At 36.8% G+C, this 18,052-nt stretch overlaps 1 protein-coding gene across 2 annotated transcripts in view; it reads left to right on the top strand.

Moving 5' to 3' along the window:
* CFTR (CF transmembrane conductance regulator) overlaps positions 1–18,052 on the top strand; it is a 187,169-nt gene that overhangs the window by 66,574 nt on the left and 102,543 nt on the right. For both annotated transcript variants that reach the window (XM_040472161.1, XM_040472160.1), the window contains exons 10-11: positions 3,403–3,585; positions 7,457–7,648. In XM_040472161.1, coding sequence (XP_040328095.1) covers positions 3,403–3,585; positions 7,457–7,648 — 375 coding nt within the window. The remainder of the gene's footprint in view (positions 1–3,402; positions 3,586–7,456; positions 7,649–18,052) is intronic.

Genomic DNA, 18,052 nt, shown 5'->3' with positions numbered 1-18,052 from the left:
CATTATCCACCTGGGTGAGAAGATTACTGGAGTAAAGCCATTACCGGAGTAATGACAGAGGATATCATAACTATTTTATGCCCAACAGGGGACTCATAAATATGGAAAATGTTCAATCTTATTAGAGAGCAAATAAATACAAATAAGATCATTATATTCCATTTTCCCTTATAAAGCTACAAGTAAAAGAAGTCAAAACAAATCCAAAACCAAAAAATAATAGTGTTGAAAACTGAAATTTGAAAACTGGTACTCTCATATATTTCTTGATAAAGAAAATTCAGAACTACTATTGAAAACACATGGAATTTTACATACTTTATGCTCTGGAACTTCCACTTGTGGGAATTTGTACAAAGAAAATGTGCCCCCAATTTATAGCAAAAGTATGAGCATATAGTATATCTATAACTCTTGAATACTATCTTGCAACTAAAAATTATATTAAAAATCATGTTTAATGATATATGAAAATATTGATTTATTGTAAGTTAGAAAGCATGTCACAACCTTATATTTTTCTCAATTTTGTAAAAAATTACATTTATATTTTATTGAAATATAATTGACATATTATATTAGTTTCAGGTGTACAATCTAGTAATTCAACAATTAGATACATTACAAAATGCTCACCATGATAAATGTTGTTACCATCTACACTTAAAAGTTATTACAATAATATTGACTATATTGCCTATGCTGTACTTTTAATCCCTGGTTCTATATAAAATCATATACATTTATGTGTAAGAAAATGGAGGGATTTGGGCTGAAATGTTAAGTATGGTTGCTTCTCAGTGGTAGTATTATAAGTGATTTCTATTCATTCTGATTTTTTTATATTTTCCAAATTTCTTGAAATAAGTGTCTTTCTTCTGTAATCAGAAATAAAAGTTATTAGTGGGGTGCCTGGGTGGCTCAGTTGGTTTGAGGGTCCAACTGTTGATTTTGGCTCGGATCATGATCCCAGGGCCATGGAATCAAGCCCCATGTTGGGCTCCAAGCTTAGCATAGAGCCTGCTTAATCTTCTCTCTCTCTCTCTCTCTCTCTCTCTCTCTCTCTCTCTCTCTCTTTCTCTCTTTCTGTCTCCTTCTCTCTCTCCTTTTCCCTCTGTCCCTCTCCCCTGCTCATACTCTCTCAAATAAAAAAAATAAAGAAATAAAAATTATTTATAACAACAGCTTCCCATTGGTTCATATGCTTATTGGATAAAAGTCCTGCTTCTAAGCATGGCACAGCAAGTCCTTTAACAACTGCATGGCCTGCCTTACTAAGGAAATCTTTTGTCATCTTGCCATATACATCACACCTGGCCACTTGCCATTTCTGAGGCATATTTTATTTTTTTTTAAGCCTAAATCATTGTACATGCAGATCCGTCTTCCTAGAACACCTATACCATTTCTTTGTCTTATGAAATCCCAGTTCTATCCCTTGTAGCCTAGCCTGCAGGCCATTTACTTGGTCAAGTTCCAGGCTGAGTTGCTTACTCTCTATAATGTACTTCCATAAGACTTGGTGTGATTTTCAGTTCTAGCACTAAGCATGTTGCAGTGTTAATATCCATTCATAATGTTATTCTCTCATGTGAGATTTTCAAAGTGGTCTTTAATACAGAGGTGATTCCCAGTGAATATCTGTGAGATAAATAAATGAATAAGGGAATAGCAGATGCCTTTGATCCATGTTATAAAAACTTTTTATTGTCTACTTCCTAAACGGTTTGCTTTTATTGTTTGGTGGCTGAGGGGGATGTTAACCATCCCTATCATGAGAACTAAAAGCAGTGGTCTTCAAACTTAATTGCTTATGTATGACCCAAAAGAATTTTGAAAAACTATGACACACACCTCTGACACATTTTTAAGTTGATGTAAATTTTTCAGTGTATTCTTAAGTGGTGGAAAAATATGTAATTGTCTAAGTATGTTTAATGGATTTTTGCCGAAACGTTGGCACTATAGTTTGGGTGCATTCGGTTTATGGAAGATACATGAATTCATGAAGTTAGTTCCCATTGTCAAGTCAATCAGCTTATTTTATGTCAGACAAAGTATAACCTTAAAATACAGGTAATTAATATGTACTAAGTAAATTTATTAAATTATTAAAAATTAAGTAAGTAATCAAATAATTAAAATGCCTTATCCTGCAACTCATTTCTGAAATCTTATTCTAAGCTAGGTAAGACACATAGATTGCCTCCAGTTTGAAACCTGGGTGAAATAAGATGTTACCTCTTTCAGTATTCCTGGATTTGCTTTTGTGGGACCCTCTTTGAGGAGAAAATTATTCTTCTGTGGTCCCCTCGTTTGTGTCCTAGAAGTTTTACACTCCAAGAAGTACAACACAGTAAGACTTAGGACTAGTAAAAGTAAAAGGTTCCTCTTCTTTTCTTTTCTCCTTTTCTTTTCTTTTTTTTTTTTAAAGGTTATTTATTTATTTTTGAGAGTTGAGGGAGGGGGGAGAGAGAATCCCAAGCAGCCTCCCAGCTGAGCATGGAGTCCAACTCAGGATTCAAGCCCACCAGCCTGGGAGATCATGACCCAAGCAGAAACCAAGAGTTGGACACCTAACCAACAGATGTCCCGAAAGGCTTCTCTTCTGTATAAAGTGAGGCAAGGACAATTGTGAACCGGAAAGTGGGAAAGAAGAGATAACGAAGAGTAAACAAATCACAGGCAGATTATTTTAGGAAGGAGTATATTTGGAGGTTGAGAATGTGGAAATAGATTCCCTTAAGACTGTATACACAAGCTTCCTCATGATCGATCCTTAGGGCTGTTTGGTCTGGTTTGAAGACCACTACCCTAAAGCTTCCCATGGGGCAACAGAGAAGCAGGGAACTTTCAGAAGGCAATCCCTTCCTCCCAGCTATTCTCATATAATGGAATTCATCTGAATCATCTGGCCATCTCACTGCATTTCTACTTAATTAAACTGCTTAAATGATAGCTTCTTAGAGGAAGGTACCAGCAGCATGATAGAGGTCAGATTGAGTTGTAATTCCACTCTGGCTGACTTTAGTCATTTAACCTCTGAGTCACAAGGCTACAGCTTTGAAACAGAGGGATTATAACAGATATTATTACTGTGCTGAGAATTAGATAATAATATTTATTTGCTCAGCCTATAGGAGAAGGTACACATTTTTTTTCAATAATTTAATTTAGCTTAATGGTGAGTTATAATCTGAGATATTGAAATTATATTTCCATCAAATGCTGTATTAAAATTTTCAATGTTTTGTATCATGTGCTCTAGAACTCATGTTATATAATTACATGTTATAAAGTATGGATCATGGGCCATGTGCTTTTCATAATAAATAAAACAAATAGCTATTGAAAATACTTGAAAAATCTACCTTTTTGTTTTCTCTATATATTTTTTTTCAGGGATTTGGGGAATTACTTGAGAAAGCAAAACAAAACAGTAATGATAGAAAAATTTCTGATGGTGACAACAGCCTCTTCTTCAGCAACTTCTCACTTCTTGGTGCTCCTGTCCTGAAAGACATCAATTTCAAGATAGAAAAAGGTCAGTTGTTGGCGGTTGCTGGATCTACTGGAGCAGGCAAGGTAATCTATTCCTCATCGTTAAGAACTTCATTTGGCATGCATTTCTTTCATTTCCTCGTGTGTCTGTAGCCTAAGAGGGCATGTTGGAGAAATTTTTACATTGGTAGTAGGAGAATGCTTAGATATATTGTCCCTTATAATATAAATTGTTACACTGATAATAGTCTCTAGTCTTTTATTTCTTCAGTGACCTTTTCTTCTGCATCTTTATGTGGTGCATGGCACTGAACCCAGTGTCTTTTTTCTCCCACGTGCTGATTTTTAAATTTATTAAAAATTGTTTTTTCTTTTTTTAAATTGGAGCATAGTTGCCACCCAATGTTATGTTAATTTCATTTGTACAACGTAATGATTCGTTACGTTATGCTATGCTTTACATTATGCTATGCTCACAAACATTGCTACTTATCTGTCACCATACAATGGTATTACACTACCATTGACTATGTTTCTTATGCTATACCTTTCATTCACGTGACTTATTCCATAACTGGAAGCCTGTACCTCCTACTCCCCTTCACCCATTTTGCCCATCCCTCCCAATCCCCTTCCCTCTGGCAAACATCAGTTTGTTCTCTGTATTTATTGGTCTGTTTTTGCTTTCTGTTCATTTATTCTTTCCTTTAGTTTTTTAGATTTCACATATAAGTCAACAATGTATCTTGTACATAGTGGATATTCAGTAATTTATTGAATAAACGAACCATTCATTTTTACCAATCTCTGGCATAGACATTTTTCCAGAGCTTGTCCAGGAAAATCTTGGCTTAGATTTTGCCTTACTAACCCCATAGACAAAAGGTCCCTATTTTGTTGACATTAGAATTTTAGAGAATGGACCCAGACTTACTTAGGATTTATTATGAGGGAAAATTATTGAGTGGGATAGATTTTTGAAAGAAATACATAGGAATGTTAATTTATTCAGTGCTGGTCAGCTTCCCATCCCCCTACCCCCACTCAACTTATTATAAATCCCATTTTTTAGAAGCGATATTTTAATATATAACAGTTTTAATAAACTTACATAATTGAATATATCTGATTATCCATGTTAAAGATATATAATATTTATATTATTATTTATATTATATTTATTATATTAATACAATACTAATGTTGATGTTAATATTTGTCAATATAAATATAAAATATAATAACTATATTAAACATATAAAATTATATATAATTTTTATATTTTAATATATATTTATCAAGTATATGTAATATATATTTATCAATACTTGGTATTTTGAGAGATATGACATTAAATGAAACCATCACTGAATATGAATATTTATACATATAAATATATCTTAATATATTTATATATATAATGTATATATACAATATATAGTATATTATTATATATAAATACCAAAATGTTGATAAAACTTCACAGACATTTGTATTTTATTTTAAATGTAAACAAAAGCTGGAGCTAATAGCTTATTCTCCACATCTGCTGCCAGTTATTATTAAGACGAAGCTAAAATTGAGTACCAAGGTAAGGTCAGGATGGATAACAGAAATTGTGTTGTGTCAGGGATTGTCAGTAAGGCCACAGAACTGCTGTGCAGATAGAGGATGGAGCAAAGCCTTGAAATGGAACTGTGCCCGTGTGGTTCACAGAACAGCAAGGAAGTCAGTGGGGTTAGCACAGAATCAGCCAGAGGGTAGAGCTGTCAGAGGAGTAATGTGGGCTAGACCATTATTTGGGCTATTGTAAAAGAGTCTCAAGGACCTTACAAAGGAGCTTGTAAAGAGTAAGGCTTTTTTTTTTTCTGAGGAAATGAGAGGCCATTGGAGAGTTTTAAGCAGAAAAGTGACATGATTTGTCTTAGTTTTGATGAGGCTACTTTGAAAATAGGTTGTAAAGAGATAAGGGCAGAAGCAAGGAAATGAGTTAGGAGGCTACTGTGCAAACTGGGCAGAAGATGATACTGGCTTAACCCAGGTAGTGAAGGAAATAGTCAAATTCGGGACTTTCTTTTTCTTTCCTTTTTTCTTTTCTTTTCTTTTCTTTTCTTTTCTTTTCTTTTCTTTTCTTTTCTTTTCTTTTCTTTTCCTTTCTTCTCTTTCCTTTTCTTTCTTGTGCTGCGTGCATGCATGGGCATGCATGAGAGCAGTGGAGGGCAAGAGGGAGAGGGAGAGAGAGAATCTTAAGCAGGCTCCATGCTCAGCAACATGAGGCTCAATCTCACAACCATGGGATCATGACCTGAGCAGAAATTAAGAGTCTACGCTCAACTGACTGAGCCATCCAGGCACCCCTCAGAACATATCTCTAAGAAAGATACCACATAATTAGATTGAAAGTGGTGTATGCAAAAAAAGGGGGAGTCAAGGGTGAGTCCAAGGTTTTTGGACTGAGTAAATGGTAGCATGAAGGTACCATTACCTGAGGAGATTATGGAAGAGACTGATTTGGGGTGGAGCTTGGTTTTAGAACATTAAGGTTAAAATGCATATTTGACATCTAAATTGAGATGTTAGTTGGTTATACAGGTTTGATTTCAGGGGAATGGGGCTGGCAGTGTAAAAACTTGAGGCCAGATGAGATTCCAAAGGAGAGAGTATGGATAGGCAGGGAAAGGGGCCAAGGTGTGAGCCCAAAGGCATTCCAACTTCTAGTGGTTGGGAGGTATTTTGTTACAGTGGCTATAGTTATAATAACTTTACATTAAATCTTTGGGGTTTTCTTTCTCTTATTCCCTAATGTGAGCTCTGATAAAATCAATGTTTTTCTGTCCTCTGCTGCCTCCCTTTTTTCTACTCAATTTTAGTCCATAGTATTACCTTTCTTAATGTTTTATCTTTGTGTTGTTAAATATGCTTATGCTTGGGGCGCCTGGGTGGCGCAGTCGGTTAAGCGTCCGACTTCAGCCAGGTCACGATCTCGCGGTCTGTGAGTTCGAGACCCGCGTTGGGCTCTGGGCTGATGGCTCAGAGCCTGGAGCCTGTTTCCGATTCTGTGTCTCCCTCTCTCTCTGCCCCTCCCCCGTTCATGCTCTGTCTCTCTCTGTCCCAAAAATAAATAAACGTTGAAAAAAAATTAAAAAAAAATAAATATGCTTATGCTTCTGTTAGCTGATATGTTATGTTTAAATCATATCTTTGACTTGTAGCTTTTCTTTGTAAACAATCAGTGAATTTCCTTTATACTCTGTTTCCTTTGTTTTGTTTGGGCTTTACTTATAACTTTTCTTATTGTCAGGGAATATAACATACTTTAATTCTCTTTCTCAACTCTAATTTCCACGTTAGTTTAAATTTTAGTTCACAGTCTTTTTTCATGTAAAGTCTTTGTTCATTGAAAGTCCTTTTGGTGAAGCTTCTTCAGTCATCCCTTGTATGATTTTATACTAGTTTCTGCAATAAGGGCTCATGAGAACATTATTATCTGACTATATCTCTCTTTAACTGATCTCTTCTTTGTTAGATGAAGATAATATTGAATCTACCTTGTTGGGTTTTTGTGAGGATTAAGTGAATGAATACAGTTAAATCACATAGGACAGCACCCAGCATAGACTGAGTACTTAACAAAGGTTAGCTGGTGATAATCTTTCCCTGACCTCCTCCAAACCCACCCCAACAATCTGAATTAGGTGCTCTATCTCTGTGAACCTCTACCAAAGCACTTAGCACACTCTATTGTCATTGTTTCTTTTATTCCCCTTTGTATCTTGTGTGCATAGCAGCAAATCCAGAACAGGAAGTGCTTAATAAATTTTGAATCAAATGAATTAATGTAGAATCCTTTAAAATCAGAATAGATACCTCTGCTTAGGATGACAGTTGGAGGCAAGTATATTCTGAGAGTGATCTGATAAATGATTTTACTTAATAACAATGGTTTTATTTCCAGACTTCACTTCTAATGATGATTATGGGAGAACTGGAGCCTTCAGAGGGTAAAATTAAGCACAGTGGAAGAATTTCATTCTGCTCTCAGTTTTCCTGGATCATGCCTGGCACCATTAAAGAAAACATCATCTTTGGTGTTTCCTATGATGAGTATAGATATAAGAGTGTCATCAAAGCATGCCAACTAGAAGAGGTAAGTAATTATTTGACATATTTCTGATTTTTGAATGTGACACTTTTAGCCTACCTAAATGATATAATTAGTCCTGTATTCAATTGGTCTGTCTACATATATTAATCAACTTTCCACTATGGACAAACTACTCTGAGTTAAATCAGTTAATAAAATATATGACCCCTGCTTTAAGAAACTTGCAAAATCATAGAGAAAGTACAATTTCATTTTTTAAATGATGGGCTGATTTTGGAAAAAAAAATAATAAAAATTCTTTATGAAATGGAGAGAATTTTATTGAATCATTAGTGAGACAAATGTCCTCAATGGGCATTTATATGGCATGCATTTTTTAAAATATACTTCACAATTACATGAGAGGATTTTATGAATAATAAATAATAATTTTAATAACTACCACACCCTAATGGAATGAGCATTAACCTGCCAGTAGAGAATCAGAGATAAAATTGTGATTACATTTTATCCTTTGGCCTTCAACATGTAGCCATATGACCTATAGTGACTGTAATTCTCTGAAACAGAGACAAAATGAAGATAATGCTGTTGACTCATTTTATAATATTGGGGAATGGGTTAATTGCCTGAAAATATGTGAAGCATTCCAAGTGGCCAGTGTGTGCATCTTGTGCTATTCAATGCATATATTATATGGTGGAGGGTTCAATAATTACCGATATAAATATTAAGGCAGGGAATATATCATTATGAGGTTTCTCAATAGTATTGCCTGAATAGAGATCTTGATTCAAAATCATTATCTTTGATAGATGGCATTTGACACTAGTGGATTCCTTTAAGTCACCTTTTATGAAAAAAAATTTCAGTAAGAATAAAATGAAACTTAAAGTACAGAGAAAAGAAAAAGGCTAATTGTTGGTTAGATAGAAACTGCAATACTTACAAAAGAAGGATGCATGCCTGTACAAATGGCTCTCCATGTATATACTGACTCATTCCAGAGTAGTTTTTTAGAGCTCCATTCTCTTATTTTCTATACATGAAAGCATAATAAAAATAAAAACTATTGTGGAAAGGTATTGAATTTGTTTTGAAGAAGATACTCTTCGTTCCTCAAAAGCCCTTCTTCCAAGAATAGTATTTCACAAACGGGATGTTGAAACTCTCAGTAGATTTGTTATGAAAAAAATATTTGAGTGTTCTTAGAGACCACAGATATTTGTCTAGGTGGGGACTGGGATGTAGGAGTGGTAGTGTCTTGCAAGATAAATCATAGGCTTTATTTATTAGTTGCAAGGTGTTGGAAGGTTTATGGTAGGCTTTATTTTTTGCTTTGATTATGCCTTTTCTCATAGAAATAATTTTATAGAGGCACTCAGATCTTGACCTCAGGGTTGTAAGGTCAGGCCCACATTGGGGTCCATGCTGGGCATGGAAAATAAAAGATAATTTTATAAATGGTGATTTTCACCTTGATTCTACGAAGGTGAAAGTATATTTTACCCAAATTTACCATAGCTATATTAATAATAATAAATTCAAAGCTGTGGATCCCTCATTCATGAAATGAGCATTTGCTAACTCATGAATACTGTGCTGGGTATGGGAAAATACAGTCCATTTTCTAAAGAGTTCATGTTATAGTGATCTGTGCTTTAGTGAAGTATGGTATCTGAATTATATCTCAATAAAGCTGTTGAAAATAATGAAAGAAAGAGGATAAGAGCAAGGACAACATTTTCTTTTTCTGATTCTATGACCAACCTCAAAATTAATTTTAAAGTGTATAAGGCAGTGTTTTTAGTATATTCATAGAGTTGCATACCCATCGCCACATCTTCAATTCCTCTAAAAGAAATGTCATTAGCAATCAGTGTCCATGTCTTCATACCTATCCATTCCCCACACCCAGCTCTAAACAACCACTGATTTACCTTCTGTCTCTAAAATTTTCCTGTTCTGGATATTTCACATAAATGCATTCATACAATATATGGCCTTTTGTACCCAAGTAAAATTTTAAACTAGAAGAAGTTAATTAAGTCTTTATTTTGAAAACATTTGAGACTTGCTATATTTTATAAAAATATGAATAGAACAAGATCCTTATACTTCAGAGATTCATGGACCAGTAGGGGAAATAAATGTATCGGTAAAGAATGAATTGATGCTCTAATGGAAAATGAAAGAGCTATTTCTGTAGGAGTGAAAAGAGGGAGCCTTGAAATCGATCTGGGTCTGTCAGATGTGAGGAATAACCTCCAGAGGAGGTTTCTTTCAAGGCTAATGTCCTCCAGTGGAATGATTCACTATGGAATTCTAATAGTGACAAGAGTGAAACTTACGGCCTTGGAGGAATTTGTTTTTGATTAAGAACGTTAGAACTGCCAATAAAGTAGAGAGAAGGTTAGGCTGGTGTGAAGAAGTGGGGGATTGATGAATAAATGGTCACTGGATTATTGAGAAAATTAAATGGGATAAATATAAGGTGTATAACAAGGCATCTGATGTAAATTACCCCTTCAGTAAATATTAGATCATTTCTACTTCCTTTTGAGATGGAGAATACTGCCACAGAGTATGATATAAAATAAATGTGTCTGAGAGTTCTTGTGAGTAAGTGACTACTATGGAAACAAGATGGAACTAGGTTTAATTAAGACGGGGAAATGTTTTGGCCATAAAAAGTCATCAATGTGAATTTTGATGATGACAAAGTGTTTATAAGAAAAAATTTAAGAAGTGGTTATCTGTAAATATGGTAGTTGTTCTTCATGACCCAATCAACAAAAGTTGGTATATTCTATGGAAGAAAACAGATGACATTGGACAGTCTTGAGTCCAAGTCACATTGGTTCCATACTCCAGAAGTGGCAATGGGATTGGGAGGCGAATCCAGTTTCTAAATGCCTTTCAGACCCCAACACATTACTTACGTGATTACTCTGTACCAGACAATGTACCAGACCCCAATGGTGGGGTCTGAGTGGGTACAAAATAAAACCTTTATTATCCCTTCCTGCAAATAACTAATGGGCTAGTTGGGGGGAAGCATACATAAAGAGATGCTTTCACTTTACTATAGCAAGTATTGTAATAAAGGTATTCTTAAGGCAGTAAGGAAGCCCAGATGAGGGCTTTTAGCTTGCCTCAGCATTTGGTAGAAACTTTCTCTACAAAGAAAGATGGATGAGTAAAAATGGGAAAGGCATTCCAGACAAAAGAAACTGAGCAGGAACACAGGATATGAAACCAATTGGTTAGTGCAAAGAACCACAAGCATCTTGATAGAACCAGAGTGTGACTGGGGGGACACTGAGCGGGGAGGAATGGCGCTGGAGGACCATGTCCTTGGGACCTTATAACCAGTGTCAGGAATTTGGTCTTGAAGAGCTTTAATCAAGGGAAGGATGCAGTCAGTTTTGCATTTTATATATCACTTTGGCTGTACTATGAGAAACAGAATTAAGGTGGATGCATTTTGAAACTTTGTGGGGTAGCAGAAAAAATATATATTTTGAAATCTGACAGAGTTGGATTACTAAAGAAAGTTACTTAATCCTATTATACACTCAGTTTTGTCCTCTTTAACATGGAGATAATATTACCTATTTTGTAGTTTTGTAGATTTTTCTGATGCGTAGAGAATACTTAGTAAAATAACTAGTGGTGGTAGTAACTGTAGTAGTAGTAGCAGCAGCAGTTGCTATTCTGACTAGAAGAAGGGAGACTAATAGGAAGCTGTTTCAGTAATTCCGATAATGGTTATTATAGACGAGAAGAAACAGAAGTTAAGCAGAAGAATTGTGAGGAGATTGGGAATACCATATTTATGTACTATTTCCATCCACAGGAAGGTCATCAGGGAAAAATGGGCTTCCAGGGAAGACTGAGGGAAAAACCCTGAGGAAATGAGAAGAAGAGGGAAATTGGCTTAGGATTAAGGATTCCCCCGCACAACAGGAATTGGGAAGGGGGACACATAGGAATCCTATGTGTTTAGGAAGGAAGGATGCAGAGGTGAAATTACATAGAACTGAGACATCTGAACAAGGCAGAAAGATCGCAGGTCTTACTAACAATATTTCTAGTGGAGGACACCACTAAGTGGGCTTGAATAAGTAATTGTTAATGATGATGATGATGAGCATTTTGCTTTCTTAATGTACAATTCACTCTTCTTCCTCTTTGCTTTATTTATGTTTTATTATTTTTAAAGTTTATTTATTTATTTTTGAGAGAGAGAGAGAGAGGAAGACAAAGAGAATCCCAAGCAGACTGTGCACTGTCAACATGGAACCCCATGTGGGCTCGAACCCCGCAACCATGAGATCATGACCTGAGCTGAGGTCAAGCGTTGGACAGTCAACTGACTGAGCCACTGAGGCGCTCCTTCCTTTTTGTTTTAAATTGTCAAAACACTTAGCTTTTCAGTTCTAGTAATCTCTGAATCCTGACTCCCTGTCCTTTCCTGTCCTGCTGACTTTTGCAACTAGTGCTTCCTAGTCATCTTATTATAGGCAAAAATATCCAGCATCCTAAATTCCTTGTTCTTGAAACTGGAAAATGTAGCGGGTACAATGAGCATATTAGTGTGGTAGTGGGTACTCTTCTCACTGCTGAATAGTCCCTGTATGCTGTTATCTATCCAACTACATGATGAATTGCTTGAAAGCAGTGATTCTAAAAAGTTTATGTTGGTGTACTCCACCTAGGACTTCGATAGGCAGAATGGTAAATTCTTATTAGGTGACTATTTCAGAAATACTTTGGAGTAGGCATGCCAGTTACAAGAATTTTCCTCGGAACGTGTTCTCCCCTGAGCCTCACAGTCTCAGGGCTGGAATCATGACACCGGCATACTATTGCTGGAGTAACAAAAAAAAAGTAATTGGAAGTTCTGGATGGTCTTACTCAGAATCAAAAGTTTCCCCTATTTTCAGTACTAAAGAGTTTCCAACTTTTGTACTTTTGTTGTCATTGTTAAACAAGTATTCCTCACCTTTTTTTAAAAAAAGGCCAGTGAGAGTCTGCCAAAATGAAGTTTTTATTTTTTAAGTGTGGAGGAATTTGGAGCATAGGAACATGAAATACCTACAGAATCCCTGAGGGTTAAGCAGCTGGTGCCAGCAAAAGAAACCCTTGATGTATTCTCTATGTGGCCCCATCACCAAATACAAACATTCATGATTCAATATGTTTTCATTTTGACTGCCAGCGTTGATCTGTTTCTTAATGTGCTCCAGCTAGACTTGGAAACTGGAGATGAGAACGGAATATTTTCTTCCTCATTTTTGTGTTTTTGTTCAGCTCTAGTATCTACAAAGCACTTGCGTATGTGGTGATGCTTATGGTCATAGGAGTAGGCTGCTAGGTGTAAATCTGTGTGGATAGGAAAAAGTACGCACAACATATTTCACATAGTTTTCTGATTTCAGTTTGTTGAAAACTATTCACTCTGAGGGATAGCTTAAAGACTTTATCGCAGGGAAGGGCACGGAGACAGCTCTGGGCTGATAGAATAACTGGTAACGTGCAGACACGAGTGAACAAGTCAGGTGCAGTCACGGTCAGTTCTGCTTTGGGAACATCTCCATGTATGGGTTTACAGTTTCTACTCTGGAGCCAGATTATAATATAGTGGATTCCTAGGCAAATTTATAGTTATTTTTAATTTTTAATTTTTATTATTTTTTTAATGTTTATTTATTTTTGAGAGAGAGACAGAGTGCGAGAGGGGGAAGGGCAAAGAAAGAAGGAAACTTAGAATCCAAAGCAAGCTCCAGGCTCTGAGCTGTCAGCACAGAGCCCTACGTGGGGCTTGAACTTAGGAACCCTGAGATCACAACCCCAGCTGAAGTCAGATGCTTAACCAACTGAGCCACCCAGGCGCCCCTATAGTTATTTTTAAATACCATTTTATATTTTGGTGCCCATTAATTTATCCTCCCATTTTTTTTCCATGTTGCCAGACTATCTTTAGAGTTCTAAATGTTTGTACAGTTTTGTAACCAGCACTGGAGATTCTGCTATCTTAAAAAGAGGAATCAGTGTAATTGGGCCCTCATTAATTTACTTATCCCTTAAGGAGATTGTAACTCTGTTTCGTTACTAAAAGAGGTCAGACTTCACTGTTCTCTTGTCTTTTTTTTTTTTTTTTCCAGGATACTGCTTTTTTTTTTTTATACACTTCACCAAAACCTTATCCTATCACAGAACCCCATAGCAGACAGCAAGAGAATTCTAGGCAGGCTGGTGTTTGGGTAAATGGGTAGTTGGACTGATTTTATTCAGTGACTCACTCTCTTGTAAAAGTACCTGGGTTTGGCTTTTATGATAGTGCATCGTGGGAGGTGGGGCGTGGGATATGAGAAGAGGTCAGGGACTTAGGATATGTAATCGGTTTCCACAAAGTTGTTGAGATCCTTTTGCAACCACAAAATGGTCTTCATTAAGTAATTGTCTTGGCAGCCATTACATATGCATTGTAAAAAAAAATATTTACTATGTAGGTTGCAGAATTAAAGTCTGTTTGTGTTTTCTCTACCACTGCTGCTTGGCAGTTTTCATCTTTAAGTCACTGGAAAAAAATAAATTGGGAGAAAATTTGGCAAGAAGTTACTAAAAGAAAAAAATAACTTGGGAGGGAAATTGGCAAGAAGTATGAAAAACTTGGGAGGGAAGTAAGCAAAGAAATGAGTTAGTGACTGGTCTGGAATATAAATTCCATCATACAGATACCATAAGTCTAATTAAATTTGAATTTTACCTCTGGATCTCCAGATCTGGCCAAAACTAACTTATATGAATAGAAGCTTAACCTTGGGATGGTCATTCCACCACTACAGGAGAATTCAGGAATATTCAGTTGGGAGATCTGTACATAAAAAGGAGCTATAGGAATTAACAATTGCATTCAGTAGCAGCCAAGACTTAGTGGAGATGTAAAACAGATATTTGAAGCACATTGAACTATGTCCCCTAAACCAGAATAAACCACACTTAGTGACTGTACCTTGAACCACCTGCAATTTTCTCCTAATAAGTAATTAAGTAAGTCTGAAAGCACTGCCATTTATTTACTGTAACATGAAGCAAGTACATTTATTTTATAAAACTATTGAACCAGAACCAAACAGAAATGTCATAGCATCTCCTGAACTGAACTGTTATTTCACTTCATTTGAGCCCTGGAACTTAAACACACACTAGGGGCGCCTGGGTGGCTCAGTCAGTTCAGCATCCGACTCAGGTCATGATCTCACAGTTCGTGGGTTTGAGCCCCACGTCAGGCTCTGTGCTGACAGCTTGGAGTCTGGAACCTGCTTGGGATTCTGTGTCTCCCTCTCTCTCTCTCTGCCCCTCCCCTGTTCGTGCTCTGTCTCTCTCTCTCTCTCTCTCTCAAAAATGAATAAACATTGGGGCGCCTGGGTGGCGCAGTCAGTTAAGCGTCCGACTTCAGCCAGGTCACGATCTCGCGGTCTGTGAGTTCGAGCCCCGCATCAGGCTCTTGGGATGCTGTCTGCAAGTGTAGCAAGGGTCCCTGTCTGCCATTAGTTTTTGACTTACAGGCATTTGAGGGAAAAGAAACACGTGTATATACATTCACTCATTTAGTAAATATTTGTAAGTGCGCCAAACTCTGGAAATTATTTTTTAAAGTTTATTTATATTTTGAGGGAGAGAGAAAGTGCAAGTAGGGGAGGGGCAGAGAGAGAGAGAGAGAGAGAGAGAGAGAGAGAGAGAATCCCAAGTAGGCTCGATGCTCATCACAGAGCCTGACATGGGACTCCATCTCCTGAGCATGAGATCATGACTTGAGCCAAAATCAAGAGTTGGTGGCTTAACCAACTGAGGCACCCAGGCACCCCCAAACTCTGGGAATTATTAGTGAACAAGACACAGTCCCTGTCCTCAAGGGGCTTTTATTCTAGTGGAGATAACCAAGTAAAAACAAGAGCAGTTTGATCAGTTCTATAATAATGATTAATATAGGGTCCTTAAATGAGTACAGAGAAGAAGCATTGAAACTGATCTTAGAAGTTCAGGTGAGGCTTCCCTGGAGGAAGCGATGTCTCACATGAGAGATGATGGATGAGTAGGAGCATTTCAGTAAAGAAGGACAGGGAAAACATTCCAGGAAGAGAACATAATGTACATGGCCTGGAGCCCAGAGGGAACACTATATATTCGAGGAGCTATAGTCAGCTCTATGTGGTTGGAATGCATAATGAAATGGGCCTGGAGCCAGGAGACAGCATTACATTTTTGCAAGAGCTCTAGACAAGACAGCAAGACTGGGTCTGGAAAGAGAAGGGTATATAGTGATAGCTGAACTGGGAGAGTACAGTCAGATCATAGTTTCTGTTCTTCCTTTTGCCAGCAATTAAAAAAAAAAAAGCCAAAAGAGGCAGAAAGACAAAGGCATCCATTTAATTTTTGTATTTCATATAAGTAAATCCAATTGGTGAAATCCAATTCTCATACAGCATTCTAGCTGTAGAGGAGTCGGAGAAACATGGTGATTAGTGGGAGCACAGGAATGTCCCTGGGAGGAGAGCAAGCGGGTCTACAGAATCCTCTACAGTTGCTTTTCTTTACTAGGGGAAATGCCATAATAAAAACAATGTTTTAGGAAGATTATTTTTTTAATTTATTTATTTAGTTTGAAAGGACAGAGACAGTGTGAGTGGGGAGGGGCAGAGAGAGGGTGAGAGAATCCCAAGCAGGCTGCACACTGTCAGCACAGAGCCTGACGCAGGGCTCAAACCCACAAAACCATGAGATCATGACCTGCTCCAAAACTAAGAGTTGGACACTTAACTGATTGAGCCACCCAAGTGCCCCCAGGAAGATTCTTCTAATATAATATGCAAACTGAAGGAGGATAATGGAGATGTTGTGGTTAGAAGTTTATCAAATATTGTTATTCAAATTTTAAACAAAAGGAAGTAAAATTTTAAGAGACTTGTTGAAGATCCATAATTGATGGGACCAGCAAGAGAATCCAAGTCTTCTGATTCCTCTTTTTTTTTTTTTTATGTGCTCAATTAGGGTTATTGCTTATTAGATGAGAAACTCTATCTTAGAACCTAATGACTTATCCATTGAACATTGCTGACTTTAAGTTAGAACTTCAGGCTAGTTAATCTCACTATGATGGTAACAGTATTATTAAACCATTAAGATTGTAAGTCTGCCATTTGTACAGGAGAATGTTATGATAACAAAGACTTGTGACCTAATGGCATTGAGAATTCCATGACATAGTTGTGAAAACTATTTTTAGCAAGGCTATTTGTTTTCATGGAAATGATATGTGAAGCTACCATGGTCCTAAATAAGCATATCTTGGGAAAACCACCTATACTAACACACTTGAAATTTAAATAAATCAGGAAGTTTCTTCCCCGATCTTCTCCCAAAATATCTTCTCCTTTTCCTTTACCCTTGAGGCAGAATCTCATGTTCATGTCCATGCCTCATAACCTCTAATTTAAGATATGGAAGTCCAGGGCACCTGTGTGGCTCATTTGGTTAAGCGTCTGACTTTGGCTCAGGTCATAATGCCACGATTTGTGAATTCGAGCCCACATCGATCTTTACACTGGCAATGTAGAGCCTGCTTGGGATTCTCTCTCTCCCTCTCTCTCTACCTATGTCCTGCTCTCACTCTTGCCCTCTATCAAAATAAATAAATAAAGTTAAAATTTTTTAAAGGTACAATTGACAATAAGTGACATATTTTTAAAAAATTTAAAAATAAAATATGGAAGTCCAAGTAGCTGGGCAAGTCCACATAGGAGAGGAAACCTGCTCAGAGCAAGTTGAGCAGCTGGTCTTCCAGTCAGCTCTTGAGAAAATAAGGGTCATGGTGGTATTACTTCAGAGAAAACAGGTAAGAAAGTATTGAAGCTTGTCTCCTAAGGAACTGAATTACAAATCAGGAGATTTAGTTACTAGGGAGCTGGGAGACTAGTTAGGAAGTCCAGAGCAGGATCAACTATGGGATACTAATGAGCTGGCAAGGTACTAGGAAAGGGGTGCCTTATCAGGCATTGGATGTGTCCCAGAATCTTGGGTGGGTAGACCTAAAAGAGATAGTAAAGGAATTAACAGCTTCCTAATGCCAATTCTTAGATCAACTGAATCAAAATCACCTAGGAAGCTTTTCAAAAGTAGATTTTTAAATGTCATTTCAGAGAATCTGAAATCTGGAGTTAAATGAGTCTAATGTAGAGCCAGAATAAAAGAAACAATATTCTTTTGTTTGTTTCAATTATCTTTTTTTTTTTCCAAAATTTTATTTAATCAAGTATCTTTTCTAACTGTACTTCCTAACTGCACTTACCCAGGGGTACCTTAAATCATTGCATTTTGTAGGTCTTCCTTTAATAATGCTTATGTAGGGGCGCCTGGGTGGCTCAGTCAGTTAAACAT

This window comes from Herpailurus yagouaroundi, unplaced genomic scaffold (assembly GCF_014898765.1).
Source record: "Herpailurus yagouaroundi ecotype Mexico unplaced genomic scaffold, PumYag 100, whole genome shotgun sequence".
In the NCBI taxonomy this organism is placed as follows: Eukaryota; Metazoa; Chordata; class Mammalia; order Carnivora; family Felidae; genus Herpailurus; species Herpailurus yagouaroundi.
This window is presented reverse-complemented; position numbering and strand designations above follow the sequence as displayed.